We start from the raw sequence: 14,946 nt of genomic DNA, 5'->3' as shown, positions 1-14,946 counted from the left end.
GCCTTTGGGATCCTCGTCGAAGAAAAGAAAATAGATTGGAGCACTCCTATCAGCGCCGTTCTTCCAGGATTCTATCATCCCGATCGAGTCATCAGAGAAGAGCTGAATATTGTCGATCTACTGTCTCATCGTGCAGGAGTCTCGACACAAAATGCACTTTGGATCCAGGAACACGGCCATCTGAAATTTAGCAAGGAAGAAACTCTGCCCATGTTTGCAACGCTACCCAAAGTCCGCGAATTTCGCTGCCAGTTCGGATACTCCAACTGGGGGTATGGGCTTGCGGCTCTGTTGGAGAATTTGACCGTCATGACTTGGGGGTCAATACCTGCATGCACGTCTGTTCCAGCCCCTGGGATTGACCCGCACGTTCACTGAAGATCCAGACCCGGACACGGACAACATAGCAGAGCCCTATGTTCCACTAACTGATGGTACGATCATTCCTCAAGCTCCACCGTCAGTTGCAGATGGAACTGTCATGTCAGGCGGGTCCGGAATCCGTTCCTGTGTCAGCGATCTGTTGGTGATGTACAAGGCCCTTTTAAACGCAAGCAAAGATCAATTCTCCAACAATCGCACCTCAACACCGGGTCTGCCGTTTTGCCAAGTTCCCACCATCCTGAGTTCCCATGTCCATATGCCCGGAACGAGCCTCCTCGAGCACACCTATGCACTGGGCTGGGTGCGAACGCAGCTGCCCCAGCCATTGGGTTCAACGGGCACCAATGGTGCTGTTATGGACAGTATGCCTGTTGTCGGTCGCGGCTCCAAGTCGCAACTAGTGATAAACCACAGTGGCAGCCTGTCGGGGTTCTTTTCCGCAGTCCTTCTCTTACCTGAGACGGACTCGGCGATCGTCGTTTTGACAAACTCCATTTCAAAAAACGACTGCGCGGATTGGATTTCTCAGCTGCTGCTTGAGGCCCTGATCGATAGTGATGTGAGAAATGACTATGTTCACCTAGCCAAAGTCAGCTCCGAAGCCTCTGATCAAAGGATGAGTGGCATACCGAAGCATCTCGCCGACAGGCAAATCCCGAATACCTCCCACAAGCCGTTGTCGGAATATACAGGCAGATACTACAACACCAACGGTCCATGGTTCCTAGACGTCTTCCTTGAGGAAGACGGCGGACTGCGCTTTTGCATGAAAGGAGACCGGCGATATGTCTACAGACTCTCACACTTTCATTACGATACTTTCTCGTGGATCATGACTCGTGACGAGCTTGACCGGCTAGGGCGATTTCCTAACAATTTCCCAGAAATGTATCTCTTGAGGTTTACAACCTGCGATGATGATGATGATGATGATGATGATGATGATGATGCTGTTAACTGTCTGTATTGGCACAATGATCGGGGTATGGCGGCAAGCGAATTTTTCAAAAGAGCGGAAGTGCCAGCATCGGATGTGCAGTAAGCTTTCTCTCAAGACACGTTCATCACGATTCATTCTCTGGAAGTATGCTAAACAGCCCTAATGAGTATATACAGTATACAGACATGAAGAGCTTTAAGCTATCTCTTGTAGCTAATGGGTAGTACCGTACGGCTGTTCTTGATTTCCACTTTGCGAGCAGCGATCAAATCTATCTTGAGTTCTGCTCTTCATGCAATCCACTATATTATGGTCGGCTGATTCTGATCCTCCGCGTCGTAGAGATTCTTGAGAGGAGAGCTGATATATTTGCTCGAGTGTGCCCATACTGCGAACGCTGATTTTTTTATTTCTAATAGAAATTGATTGATTTCTTTTATACTGGCTGTATGTATATACATAGCTAATCCTTAATGGTAATGAATATTACCTACTAATAGCTATCTAGATAACTATAAATCTGCAATAATTATTTTAGTTATATCTATATTTATGTCTATATCGGATTGTAGTCATCTAGCAGCCATTAGTGATATTCATCTTCATCGAAAATTGGTTATATACAGTGAGTGCAGAAGTAATCACCAAGAGGCCAATCCAATTTAATCCTGCTGCATCCATGCAAGAGCTTCAAGCAGTTCAACGTGACCCACAAAGAATCGGTATAAACAGACGAAATCAGAGCATTGGTGTGAGCATCTTGAATGTAGCTAGCTAATGGGAGATGCCTTCATGATAGATTCTGCGGATTTGCAGATAATGTCAAAAGTGGAATATGTCAAAGTTGGAATATCTTATACCGCAGATCCTGTCAGTTTTCTTTTTACAAAGCTGTCCATCTCCCCTCTCTCTTCTGGAGTCAGCAACTGGAGACGATCGTCAAGACCCCCCTGACCAAAAAATCTCTTGTCAATTTTTGCCCAGTATATCATGTCAAATGCCCAACTCTTTCTCGCCGCATAATTGACCCAGAAATCCCCACTCTCCCAGCTGGCCTTCATATGCATCGAGAGGCGTTGGTCCTCTGTCAGAATACCGCGATCGATCGCCACTTTCTCTCTTTCCTCCAGCACGCGAAGGAACACTGGTAGGCGTGTCTCGTAGACACGCGTCCAATCATCAAGTCCATCCGGCCAGTACTCAGGAGGTTCCAGCAGAAGCCAGAATGGTGGGCTATACGCGAATCCGGTCGGTGCAGCATATGTGAACTCCCAGTCTACAGCCCCAACGACCTTAAATTTGGCATTTGCAAGAACATTTGCAGGGCGAAGATCGTCGCAGAATAGTTTGAAACGGCCTTCATCCTCATCATCTTTGGAGAGCCGGCCGCATACGTTGCTCCATTGGGGTAGTTGGAATTTGGAATGTGATGAGTTAGGTAGTTAGCTTGTGACCACGAGAAGCCCCGCTTGGTCTGCTTGCTGCATGTGATATGTATATACCGCGGAGCTCGTTGGCTAGAACACTATATCGGGCTATAAAATATCCTACCTGTATGTATACCTTTTTTTCTCAGGACAGAAATTAGTGTGTAGTCACTGACTGCACCGATGAAGTCAGTTAATATGTAGCTAAAGAAGCAATTTCTCTCCTAGTCTGGAGTAATCTATACCCTAGACCTAAGGCTTATTGTAGTATATTGGATTATCGACTCAGTAACTGTTCTTGATCTCACGTACTAGGCTGAGCTTACAGATAACTATTGAGTAGACGATATTGCTTCTTAGCTACATATCTCGTATTTCGTATCGACCTGATTCATGGGTACAGTGACTGTACAGCGTCTGTATACTCCACTCGCTGACTCGCTGACTTGCAGACTCACTGACTTGCAGACTCGCAGACTCGCTTCGCTCGTCAGCTCGTCCGCTCGTCAGCTCTGCAAGATGAGATCCGCCGCCTGCTCCGCCAGCGCATACAGCGTCGCCTGCGGATGCCCGCTGATGGGCACCGGCAACACACTCGCATCGGCGACGCGCAGCCCATCCACACCGTACACCCGCAGATCAGTGTCCACAACCCGGCCCATGCCCGCGCTGCCCGCCGAGTGGAAGTGCGCGATGCCCGTGGCCCGGATGCGCGCGTCGATGTCCTCGTCCGACGACTGCGCCGTCAGCACCGGCATCCCTGGCGGCGCCACCTCCGTCTCAAAGTACTCGCGGCCGGCCTCCGTCTCCAGCAGCGCCGTCAGCAGCCGCCGCGTCGCGTACCGCAGAATCGTCCGGTCCGTCTCCGTCGCGTAGTAGTTGGGGTCGATGGCCGGCTGCTCGCTGGGCGACGCCGAGCGGATGCTGATGCGCCCCCGTGACGTCGGCAGCTGCAGCATCACCGATGTGGCCACGTACGTCCCGTCCATCGGGATGCCGGGCGCGCCCAGCGGACCGTACATGACGATCGATTCCACGTGGCTGCGGCCGGGAGCCAGCAGGGCGCGAAAATCGACCACCCCCGTCTTCTCCGTCGTCGCTTGTTCGTCCGCCTCGATCGCCTTCTCGAGCGTCTCCGCCGGCACGATCTGGTTGACGATCCAGTCGCAGGGAAGCCCCTTCAAGTAGGCCGGGTTCGCGAAACCGGGGCTGCCCATCGCCAGGCCCTTCTCCGGGTTGCGCAGCTTGAAGACCTGGAACAGGGCAAAGTGGTCGAAGAGATGCTGGCCCACGTCGGGGTTGTCCTTAACCACGGGGATCCCATGCTTCGCCAGCGTCTCGGCCGGCCCAATGCCCGACAGCAGCAACAGCTGCGGCGTCTTCAACGCGCCCGTCGAGATGATGATCTCCTTGCGCGCCGTGAACTGGCGGCCATCGACCAGCTCGACCCCCGTCGCCACCGGCCGGCTGTCGTCTTTCGTCGAGAACAGCACCCGGTGCGCAACAGCCCCGGTCACGATCTCCACCCCGTCGAGATTGTACGCGAGCGCGGACGGCTGGCGAACGCCGTCGTGGAAATTCTCCAGACACTCGCTGATGCCGCTTACATTGCCTGAACAGTTGTCGGGATTCTCTTGCACTCCCAGGGACGTCCACGCCGCCTTGATCGGGTCGCGCAGCGGGTACGTACGGTTGGCATCCGCCGTGACGGGGGCGACGTAGAACGGCCCGTCAGCGCCATGCTGCTGGGGATCCGCGCGGGGATGGACGAAGCGCTCCGTCTTCTTGAAGTAAGGCAGCAGGCCGTTGTAGCCCCAGCGCTCGTCGCCGACGGTCTTGGCCCAGTGGTCGTAGTCAGCCGCGGCGCCGCGACCCCAGCCGCCGAAGTTGAGGATGCTGCCGCCGCCGAGGACCTTTCCGGCGTTGAGCTTGTGCACGCGGTTGGCGGTGGTGGGCTGGGGCTCGGTGGTGAAGCCCCAGTCGAGGTCAGAACCCAGCAGGGCGACGCCGCCCAGGAACGAGGTCGTGTTGGGGTTGTCCTTGGGATGGGGTCCGGCCTCGAGGATGAGCACGCTGGATGACGGACGGCCCTGCTTGAGGCGCGAGGCCACGGCGCATCCGGTCAGGCCGCCTCCGACGACGATGTAGTCGGCTGTTGACATGTCAAAGATGGTTGCACTGTTGCAGTATTAGTCAAGCGGAGATAGACAGCTCAGAAGAGATAGGCAGCTCAGCATTATAAGCGGAAGCGTAGCACAAGAGGGGGAGCGGGGCGCAGTCTGTCAGCTGTCAACATCAATTGAGACACTTAACTGTTATGCATGACATTCTGGCCACAGAGAGCAACAGTCGATGACGCGTTTGTTGGTTGGGGATCCATTGGTCGTAGTAAGAGTTAATAGTAAGCAATTAGTACGCGTATGGATGCAGCTGAGGACCGCCCCCACGGCGGGGTTACCAGCCTAACCTTGCGATTAGCACGTGTTTTCTGGATTATCCATGGTTCCACATGGAGCAGCCGGTACAGTCTATTTTTCAAGCAACCAAAAAAAGAGAAAAAAAAGGAACAAAAAGTAAAAAGTTATGGCTACGGCCCGAACCGCGACTCGAACGCGGGACCTCACACAGGCAGAAAAGGTTCCCTAAGCGTGAATCATACCAACTAGACCATCCGGGCCACTTGCGATACACTACTGCCTGCCCACGCTTAGTCAAACTGAAGCCTGTTCATGGAGCAGTAAAATGCATGAGCTCGCCCATAGTGTACGAAGTAAGCGACGCAAAAACACACGACGAACTTGTCATAACGTGACTTTACTTTCGATGAACCAATCATATGGTAGAGAGTCGAGCTCACGTGATGAGTTCCTACCAATCAGATGAGAGGAATCTTAACCAATCAGGTCAACTAGGGTATACTCCGATTAAGTTGAGAACAGAAAAATTCACATCGTGACATTACTCGTATATACGTATATCCTGCTACTGTCGATGAATTGTGCCTAGCATGAATAAACTCAGGAGTAGCTAGTCTGTGCTAGACAAAGTTACTTAGCTAGGACTTCCTGGGCAGTCATCTTGGGGGCCTAACTTAAACCGAGTCACTCCGAATCCATCCCAATTAAACCAGTCGAATAAATCCTGCATGCCTCCTTGCTTTCGTTGATCTTTTGATCCCTTCATACCTGCTCGATAGTTCTTTCTCATCCACCACTTAGCCGACTGAGCGAGTCCGGAATTGATCTCTTCTGGAATGCTTCCAGAATGCGCCATCTCCGAGTGAAACACACTAAACGCGGATTTCCCGTGCGTCTCCGTGCGAGGTAGCATAGCGATGATAGCATAGTGGACCGTGTACAGCCTCCTGGACGATGATTAGTCGACTCTGCATTGGGGTCAAGAATGTGGACGGCGTGTATTCCCACGTGGCTTCCGCTAGGAGAACGACATCGAGGCTCGAGCATCCAAGCAGTGTTAAAAAGTCATGGATACTTCAAGACGCCTCCCCCGGCCATCTGGCTGGTCCTCGTCCATCACTTCTGAGCTGGCTGCACCATGATCGCTCTCCTCGTGCTGCCCTTCTGCCTCCTGGCCGCTGCGGCCCCCCCGTCCAACTGCCTGCCCTGCGCCTCCATCCAGAAGGCTCTGCAGCCGCTGCTCTCTCCGGGGGCCTCTGTCTCCTGCAACACGACCGTCCCCAGATGGAGTGAGTACGACCAGCCGACTCCGGGCACCGTGGTCACCGTGTCCACCGAGGACGATGTCGCCGTGGCGGTAGGTATCTTCTCCTCGCTGGAGAGAAGAGATGCTGACGACGAACAGGTTCAATACGCCGTCAAAAACAACATCGATTTCCTGGCCCAGAATGGTGGAAACGGCTGGTCGACCACGCTGGGCAATCTCAACCAGTGCGGCCTGCTCATCAACCTGCGCAACCTGAACCAAATCACCTTCCACGCCCCGGACCAGGCCACGGTGCAAGCCGGAGCAAGCATCTCCGAGGTGGTCGACGCCGCCTGGGCCAACAACGCCCGCATCTACACGGGCACTTGCAACTGTGTCGGGTTCCTGGGTGCCGCGCTGGGAGGTGGTCTTGGTCGCACGATGGGCCTGTACGGGCTGGGCGTCGATCAGTTCATCTCCGTCAACCTCGTCGATGCGTCTGGGCAGCAGATCACCGTCACGCCGCAGCAGGCGGATCTGTGGTGGGCTCTGCGAGGCGCAGGGCCCAATTTCGGCATCGTGACTTCGGCCACCGTGAAGGCGTATCCCATCGCCCAGGCCCAGAACACGGCCTGGACGGGTCCCCTGTTCTACAACTCGAGCCAGATCGAGGCCGTCGTGGGCGCCATCAACAACCTCACTCTCGCGCCGGAGATGCAGGTCGACTTCTACTACACCACGTCGGGGGCCCCGGACTACACCCCGGCGGTCATCGCCCTGCCTTTCTATCTGGGGAACGAGACGGCCGGAAAAGCCGCCTTCGCCTCGCTCTACGCCGCTGGACCGGAGATGGACGGCACCTCGACCCTGCCGTACAACACGTGGAACGCCGCGGGGGATTCCTTCTGTGTCAAGGGCGGGCGCAAGGCGGCGTACGGCGCGTCGACGAACAACATGGATCCGACAACCTGGCGGGCCATCTGGGACGAATACACTACGTTCCTCCAGACGCCCAACACGGGCAACACGTCCGTCCTGGTCGAATGCTATTCCGTCGAGAAGGCAGAGTCGATCGGGGCCACGGCACCGGCCTCGTATCCCTTCCGCAACGTCAAGTGCCACGCCATTGCGATCCCGTGGTACGCGGACCCCAGCCTGGATGCGGCGGCCAACGTGTTTGGCGCCAAGGTTCGCGACCTAATCCGTTCGTCGGACGGTCTGGCGGCGAACAGCTCCTACATCAACTTTGCGCACGGCGACGATCCTTTGCAGAACGTCTATGGAGACAGTCTCGAGAAATTGCGGGCTCTCAAAGCGAAATACGATCCGCTGAATCGGTTTGGTTATTGGTTTCCTTTGCGATAGACAGTCATTGTATCATTGCATTTTTTTTTTCTTGGATATTTCTAGCATGCTAATATTAATTTCGTTCGCCGGAGTCTTGTATATATATAGCATCGTTAGCACTCCACAACAAATACAGATATCGACAAATAGCAATTTCCGAATTTGGAAGACTGCACATGATTTGGAGAACGTGACTCAACCACGTGGCTGACCTGTCACACGTGACCTGCTCAGAGCCTACATACTGTATGTACATACATGTACTCCGTACGGAGTATTTGTGGATGAATCGCTTCGAAGATGGTTATCGAGCGATGTATATACAGTAGTAGTACTAGGTTGATAATTTTAGCTACCTGAAAGCAGTCCACCTAGGTATTATTATGTTCAGTACAGTACAAGATAGAACTCTGCTAGTTGAACTGACTAGAAAACTAATTCGTCTGTGGAGTTGAAATCAACGATTTTAATATCAGGTACATACTTTTTTTTTGCACCCGTGTAATCCAAGAAATACTCCGTATACAACGCATTCCATCTGTAAGATTAGTGACGAGGTACACATCTAGTCCACGCGGCATGCGGAGTTAAACTCTCCACCCCACAGCCCCCACCACAACCACAACAAACACCGACTCCCATCTGATATGATATATCATGGCTGACTTCCCCTTCGACTTCCACGTCGTGGTGGTCGGCGCAGGCCTGGTGGGCCTCACCGCGGCCATCCTGCTGCGAAAAGCCGGCTACCGGGTGACGGTTCTCGAGCGCGATGTCGAACTGCGAGAGGTATTTCCTCTTTCCAGCAAGCATAATCATAAATAAAACAATTGTCGCTGACATAAACCACAGATTGGAGCTGGCATCCAGCTCCCTGTCAATTCCTGCCGCGTCCTGAGAGATGCCGGCGTCCTGGGGCGCGTCCGCGACAGGGCGGCCCGGCCAAAGGCCATCGTGCTGCGATCGTATCGCAATGGAGAGCTGCTCCGGGAGATGAACCTGGATCCCTACACCCAGGACAAGTATGGCCTGCCTTACCTGGTCATCCATCGCGCGGATCTGCGCAAGATCCTGTACGACGAAGCCGTCGCCCGGGGTGCCCACGTGCGTCTCGCAGTGACGGTCGACGGCCAGGCATCCGACTTCCCCAACGGCGTCATCCGATTCTCTGGCAGCCAGGAGGAGCTGCGCGCCGACCTTGTCGTTGGTGCAGACGGTCCGCAGTCCATGTGTCGTGCTGCCCTGCTCCAGAGGCCCAACAACCCCCGGCCCACGGGCGTCACCGTCGTGCGCATCGTCGTCCCCGTTTCGGCCATCACACGAGACGCAGACCTGCACGATCTGGTGTCCCCGCCATCTGTGCAGACCTGGCTGGGTCCTCGAAGCCTGGCCATCTGCTACACGCTGAAAGACGCCTTCAACATCGTCCTCACCCGCCCGGCCACCCAGGACGAGGTCTTTATCGGCCCTCGTCCGGAGAACGTCGAGCAGTTGCGCGCGTTCTTCCAGAACTGGGATCCCAAGATGCGCCGGCTGCTGGACATTGCCGATAACTTTAACAAGTGGTCGCTTCTAGAAGTCGACGAGCCGCCGGCATCCTTTGTCCATCCTGGTGGAAAGTTCGTCCTGGCGGGGGATTCAGCGCATGCGACTCTGCCGTACTTGTAAGTCACCGCAATTTCTTTCTCCATGTGCTGTCCTTCACTCATCTCCGTGTTCCAGAGCGCAAGGAGCCGCAATGGGCTTTGAATCTGCAGCCGTGCTTTCCCACCTCCTCGCCGAAGCCCGCAATCCGTCCGAAATCCCGCATCTCCTGCATCTGTACGATTCCGTCCGACGGCCTCGCACGAACCTCGTCATCCGCGCGAGCAAGCGGACGGGCGAGATCTGGCAGTTGCCCGATGGTCCCTTGCAGGTCGTTCGAGACCGGCAGTTCGTCGAGGATGTGCCCCCGTCGGTTGGGTATCCTAATATGTTGGATGATCCGGTGTTTCAGCAGTGGCTTTTTGGATTTGATGCGAGGGAGTGCGTTCGCGTGCAGAGGGAGTGTGGGCGATACAATAGCCATAGCCATCTATAGATAGATAGACTTGAACATAGATAGACTAGACTAGTGCTGTATACTATACTAGAAGACAGTGAAGAAATTGCCTATGTAGAGCATATACATATTATTCACTGCTCCATCCTGCTGTATGTAATATTCACAGGAATTGCCATATTCACTTATCAAAGCCCGTTTGTATTTTTTTTCCGTTTGTACGGGTAGTGCCGTAAGAAAGAAAGCATATAAAGAGTGACTCTTTCCCGGACCATTTCCCTTCCTTCCTTTCCCTTTCCTTCCCACTTCTCCATCCATACCTACCTTATATGCTCCCTCTGTTCTGCAACCTCTTGGTTGATGGACTTCTTATATTATTTCCCATATTACTTACTGGGCCCCTCTTATATAAGCTCTTTCTTCTCTGCTGTCTTTCTTGCAGCTTCATAGAAACTCTACCCATTTCATCACTTTTATTATAAATGGTACCTACCAACGACAAATCATATCTGTGAGAGTCGTCGTCGCAGGACACGAAATGCATAGATCATCCTTACTATACCTACCTGCTTTAGAGGCTTTTCTTTTTCTTATTATATATTGTCGACCGCTTCTGTCGATGTCCTGTTGGGTACTGTTCACACCGATGCGCCCACTCCCACGCATCTTGTCGCTGTCAGCTGACACGACATACTCAACGTCCTCGAGACTAGACTGGAATGTCGTGCTGTGGTATGCAAGCGGTCCCATTTTTCCGGCTGCTTGAACGGTCATGACAACTAAAGCTTATACATATATTTCGATAATCTCCAACGAGCTGTTGCACAGCTCGTCCGTGCTCCTAGACTCCTTGTCAAGAACCTTCCTGGACAGACTAGTCGTTCTTAGGTTTCTCGCACCAGGACAGGGCTACAATATCTCTCCGCGTCTGTGTGTACTGGGACCTAAGTGTCCTGAAACCATGGACAGACACGAAAATGAAGAAGCTCGAGCACGATACCTCTCAGCTATGCTATCCGGAGCCGTCATCCCAGATGCTACCACCATCTCATGGACACCGTCTTGAGACTGGACTGCCGTGAAAGCACAATCGACATGAAGTGTCCATCGAAAATAGGCTTGATGATTATATCCGGTCTTGGAGCTGACAGGTCGACTGGTCATTTTGCCCGTTATATGGATGATTGCAGATAGCAGCCTGCAAACTGGAACAAGCGCGAGCATCGGATTAACGATCAGCACTGGCATATCTTGGTTGGTCGATTCAGAATGGACTCCTATTAATTGGCGAAGTGCTGTACATGAGCTGTTTGACGCCTTCAAGATCAGTGTCAATCCGGATGTATGTAGCATTTTCCTGTCCTCATACATATCCTGGTCTTCCATTTCCCCCTCGGTCGCCTGAAGATAGTAATTGGAGACTGCTAACGGATCCGGTGATAGGACGGTTACAAAGTCGTTGTCTTTGACGAAGATCCCCCCGGTTACTCTGGAAGAGTCCTCAGCGACACGGCAAGGCGTGCATGGCAAGATTATTCCTCAGAGGCAGGCTTGGTTTTAATAGAAAATCATCCTAAAGTATCTCAGCATGGAGATCAGAAAACAGTTCATATTACCTTTATTCGACCAAACTCTAGGGCATGATGATCATGGTGGTGTAGCAGTGTTCCGCCGGCACCTTCGATATCGTCACTGAGGTCTGCACTTCAATGAGCAAGGCATCATTTGGTGCACGCTGCTGATTCAGCAGTTTTTATAGCTGCTGCTTGATGCCCACGTCTTCCATGCAGAGCTGAACCACCTTGAGCAAGAGCGCCTTATCACGAAGTTTACGACAGAGCGGTTGAAGACCATGGTCCTGATGTGTTCTTACTCTGTCAACAGCAGCGGATCCAACCTGAAGAAACTATGCCGCAATGCCCATCACCTCGACAACTCCATGTCGATCCCAACAACGGAACAGGCAAACGGCCGCATCCGCTGCCTTGGGCAGCTCCAGATTGTTAAGATCTACGAATACCTGGTCAAAGACACATTCAACCTCCTCGCCAGGACAAGATACCATGGATGCCATTTCAAGACGGCAAAGCTAGAGGTATTCCAGACAAGAAATGGTTTATCATCTCAATCCTGGTCGAAGCCCACTTGACAAGGGTCCTTCTCCTTACCCGGAATATCCAAAGACATTACAAAGTTCGTAGTTGATACGACGGCTGGAATCCCGCTATCTATATTTCCATTATGGAACCGGATTTACGGCTCGAACAGGTCTATACAGCCACGTTGTCCCGTCCGTTGCTTTACGGGTTAGATGGCTTTCACACAGACCAGTATTGTACACGTATCGACCTATTGCGAGTCAGCTAACTGATTCTGAACCGCTTAGGTCAATGTGTGTGCTATGCGGACCGCTGTGCGTGAATGGGGAAGACTTTTCCGTGTCCAAGATGTCAAGCAAACATGGAATGTGGCAGCAAGTGGTTAGTAATTGATTGTCGACTGCTGGCAGACAATTTCTAACTGATTAATATTGCCGCAAGGACCCTTCGAAAGACGCAACCCTCTACTCTGTTTTAGCCCCTCTTCAACCAGGTTGTAAGCTCCACCCCTCCGAAGAGCTGACCGCGCAATTTGATCTGGAGTTTTCCCCTTTTGGTACCCTAGGTTTTTTTTTTGCTACCTTGGACGACGGCCAACATTCACGTCATGTGATTGCGACTGTTGGTCACGTCCTGGGTGACACGTGTGATTCAATATCTGTACAGATCAGTGCTGACGGTCGAATGCAATCCCTTAGAACTATAAAAGACTGCAAAAGATTTGTCGGCCGACCTCGTTTCCGACTCGGTTGGCCAGAAGACCGGCCATGTCTCAATGAAATTTGCCTCATTGAGACGATCGGTCTGGAAAGCGCTCAGACTAAGTGCCGGTTTCCCCTAGATCTTGATTGTCATGCCCTTGTTCCTCCTATTGAGGAAACAGACCAAGAATTTACAGCTACCGATCCGAAGCTGGCCGATCCGGATGAAATGATAGCCTGGGTAGAACAAAATCGTCCGGTTACAGTTTACAAGCATGGTGCGGCCACTGGCCACACGACTGGGAACCTCATGAGGATTAAGGAATTAGAACAAGGGTTTCATCAAGGTCGACCATTGCGAAGATCACCCTCTTCTTCTCAGTCGAGTGATTCAGATTGTGAGAAAGACTCAACTCGGACATTCCACTTGGTTGTAGAGTGGCTGTCACCTGCGCAACCATTCGCTGCACCTGGAGATTCTGGGAGTCTTGTATATGCTAAGCGCGATAATGTGATTGTACCATTTGGGATCCATTATGGATCCAAAGGGTGTGTCAGTTATGCTTACTTATTATGGTTCTGGTGTGAAGAGGTGTCCTGTTGGCTTAAGGCTGACCTTCATTTCTGCGATCCAGGTGAATGTCCTGCCAGTGCCATGTGTAAGTGACTATTTAGATTTGCACACCTAACAGTCTACCAACATGGTCAGAGGCTAATAATAAATAGGTTCTTCAGTTTACTGAGTACTTGCTCATTACAGATGTATGCAACCTATGGCTACTGGGATTTGTGAGTTAAGAGGAGGCTGCCAAGCTATGAGCCAACTATCAATTGCTTGTGATATACTGAACCCCAGCAGAAGATCCAAGCAGGGATCTCCTTGTGTAAGAAGCCTTATTTATTTAATCAAGTTTGAGGTCCACATAGAGCCTTGCAGCTATGACAAACTCAACCCGCAGCTGGGGGCTGCTTTCTAGTTATATGGTCATCAGGTTCCCGTGCTAGCTTGGCTAGCTTTCCTCATGGTAGACAGCCACCGACTTAAGCATCTGAAAATTACTTAATTAGTGCTAGCCAGTTCCCTGTGAGCAGGGCTCATAATTGTGTTGTAATAATTTTGCCAGCGGCAAAAATCGAACTTGCTTCCTCACAGTTTCGGGGGGAAATCTCAGCAAAAACCCTCGCTGGGGTCGCCACGGCGTGCTTAACACTACATCACAGCCACCAGCTGTAGGAAGAGCCTTGATATGCAGACCTCTCTGCGTTCATCGTATACACCTTATGTACAGTACGTATCAGAATGATACTTAGTCTGGTTCTATTGCATGACCCATTCTACATCAGAAAATAAACGCCCAAAATCTTAAATCAAGATAGATTTGATTCAGATTCGTACCTGAATAGTAGTGAATTTGTTTTCTAGCTATGGGAGCATGATAGTTGTTTGCTCAGCTTGGCACAGTTTACCGACCCTGCATTTGACTTCCTATTTATTGCTGCTCTGGAGTTCACAGAGTATTGACCTGGCTTGATAAGATTGAGATCTAGTTGCAGCTTGGACATGGCTGATGCTGACTCCATCTTTCTGTACCTACATATGGGGTGATTTAATTAGCAAATCATGTCTCCTTTAAAGCCAAGAGCAGACAGCTGAAACATAAACAGTTATAGAGTTTACCCACTTAGCCTTTGCCACCATGGCTGAGAATGAGACACTGATTGCAAGGTAAAGGCATAATAATATTGGACGCTGGGAAAATGATGACATGAAAAACATGTTTGGAGTCTGGACTTGACCAGCAAGGAGCCACCCGCGCGGTTTGCATGATGGATGGTCAGTGCATTAAATGGGTACCCAGTAACGTGGTGCGAAGCGCTTGCACAAGTGATGCTGAAAAAGGCGTCGACTGCGGCCAAAAGATGCAGCCCAACAGCAAAAAGATATTCTAAAGTGGTGGTTTAAGTAATTAATTAGTCACTTAAGAGTCAAAAAAAATCACAAACCTTCTTAGACTTCTCTTCAAAAAAAAAAAGTAATTAATAAGAAAGAAAGCCGGCACTACTCGATTCTCGAAAGCAACAACTATTCATTACAAAGAGTAACCCTATCAAGAAGTAAGTATTTCGTATGACTTTCTAATATAATATAATATAAGTAGTTATTTAGTGAAAATGCCTGTCTGTCTGTCTTGTCTTGTCTGTCTTGGTAGTATCGTATCAGATTAAATCAACATAGAGAAGGCATAGAGAAGGATGGTTTTACTGGTTTTACTAGTTTTACTAGTTTGTGTGTTTTTTTTCCTCCTTGAATAATACTACGAGTGTATGTACAGCACATATGTAC

The 14,946-nt window shown here is 51.2% G+C and overlaps 6 protein-coding genes across 6 annotated transcripts; 4 read left to right on the top strand and 2 right to left on the bottom strand.

Moving 5' to 3' along the window:
• Nucleotides 1-1,523, top strand: T310_5921 (D-aminoacylase; the record flags this gene model as incomplete). Its single annotated transcript, XM_013471250.1, has 3 exons — nt 1-306; nt 350-1,422; nt 1,508-1,523. Coding segments are annotated over 3 exons (1,395 nt in total), but the record flags the coding sequence as incomplete, so codon positions are not given.
• A 1,734-nt stretch (nt 1,524-3,257) lies between these two features.
• T310_5920 (Choline dehydrogenase-like flavoprotein) lies at nt 3,258-4,913 on the bottom strand (the record flags this gene model as incomplete). Its single annotated transcript, XM_013471249.1, has 1 exon — nt 3,258-4,913. One exon carries the CDS (start codon nt 4,911-4,913, stop codon nt 3,258-3,260), a length of 1,656 nt encoding a protein of 551 aa, XP_013326703.1.
• Nucleotides 4,914-6,306: 1,393 nt separating this feature from the next.
• Nucleotides 6,307-7,779, top strand: T310_5919 (FAD/FMN-containing dehydrogenase; the record flags this gene model as incomplete). The annotated part of the gene is made up of 2 exons (XM_013471248.1): nt 6,307-6,525; nt 6,574-7,779. 2 exons carry the CDS (start codon nt 6,307-6,309, stop codon nt 7,777-7,779), a joined length of 1,425 nt encoding a protein of 474 aa, XP_013326702.1.
• A 639-nt stretch (nt 7,780-8,418) lies between these two features.
• Nucleotides 8,419-9,841, top strand: T310_5918 (uncharacterized protein; the record flags this gene model as incomplete). The annotated part of the gene is made up of 3 exons (XM_013471247.1): nt 8,419-8,550; nt 8,614-9,425; nt 9,484-9,841. 3 exons carry the CDS (start codon nt 8,419-8,421, stop codon nt 9,839-9,841), a joined length of 1,302 nt encoding a protein of 433 aa, XP_013326701.1.
• Nucleotides 9,842-10,291: 450 nt separating this feature from the next.
• T310_5917 (uncharacterized protein) lies at nt 10,292-10,966 on the bottom strand (the record flags this gene model as incomplete). Its single annotated transcript, XM_013471246.1, has 3 exons — nt 10,292-10,311; nt 10,369-10,581; nt 10,774-10,966. The coding sequence occupies 3 exons, from the start codon at nt 10,964-10,966 to the stop codon at nt 10,292-10,294; spliced, it is 426 nt and encodes a 141-aa protein (XP_013326700.1).
• Nucleotides 10,967-11,654: 688 nt separating this feature from the next.
• T310_5916 (uncharacterized protein) lies at nt 11,655-13,703 on the top strand (the record flags this gene model as incomplete). Its single annotated transcript, XM_013471245.1, has 6 exons — nt 11,655-11,897; nt 12,189-12,282; nt 12,380-13,261; nt 13,295-13,328; nt 13,363-13,486; nt 13,677-13,703. The coding sequence occupies 6 exons, from the start codon at nt 11,655-11,657 to the stop codon at nt 13,701-13,703; spliced, it is 1,404 nt and encodes a 467-aa protein (XP_013326699.1).
• Between the last annotated feature and the right edge of the window lie 1,243 nt (nt 13,704-14,946).

The sequence above is a fragment of the Rasamsonia emersonii genome, assembly GCF_000968595.1.
Source record: "Rasamsonia emersonii CBS 393.64 chromosome Unknown ctg1118621760344, whole genome shotgun sequence".
Lineage (NCBI taxonomy): Eukaryota > Fungi > Ascomycota > Eurotiomycetes > Eurotiales > Trichocomaceae > Rasamsonia > Rasamsonia emersonii.
The sequence above is the reverse complement of the archived record's forward strand: the minus strand, read 5'-3'. Positions and strand labels throughout refer to the sequence as shown.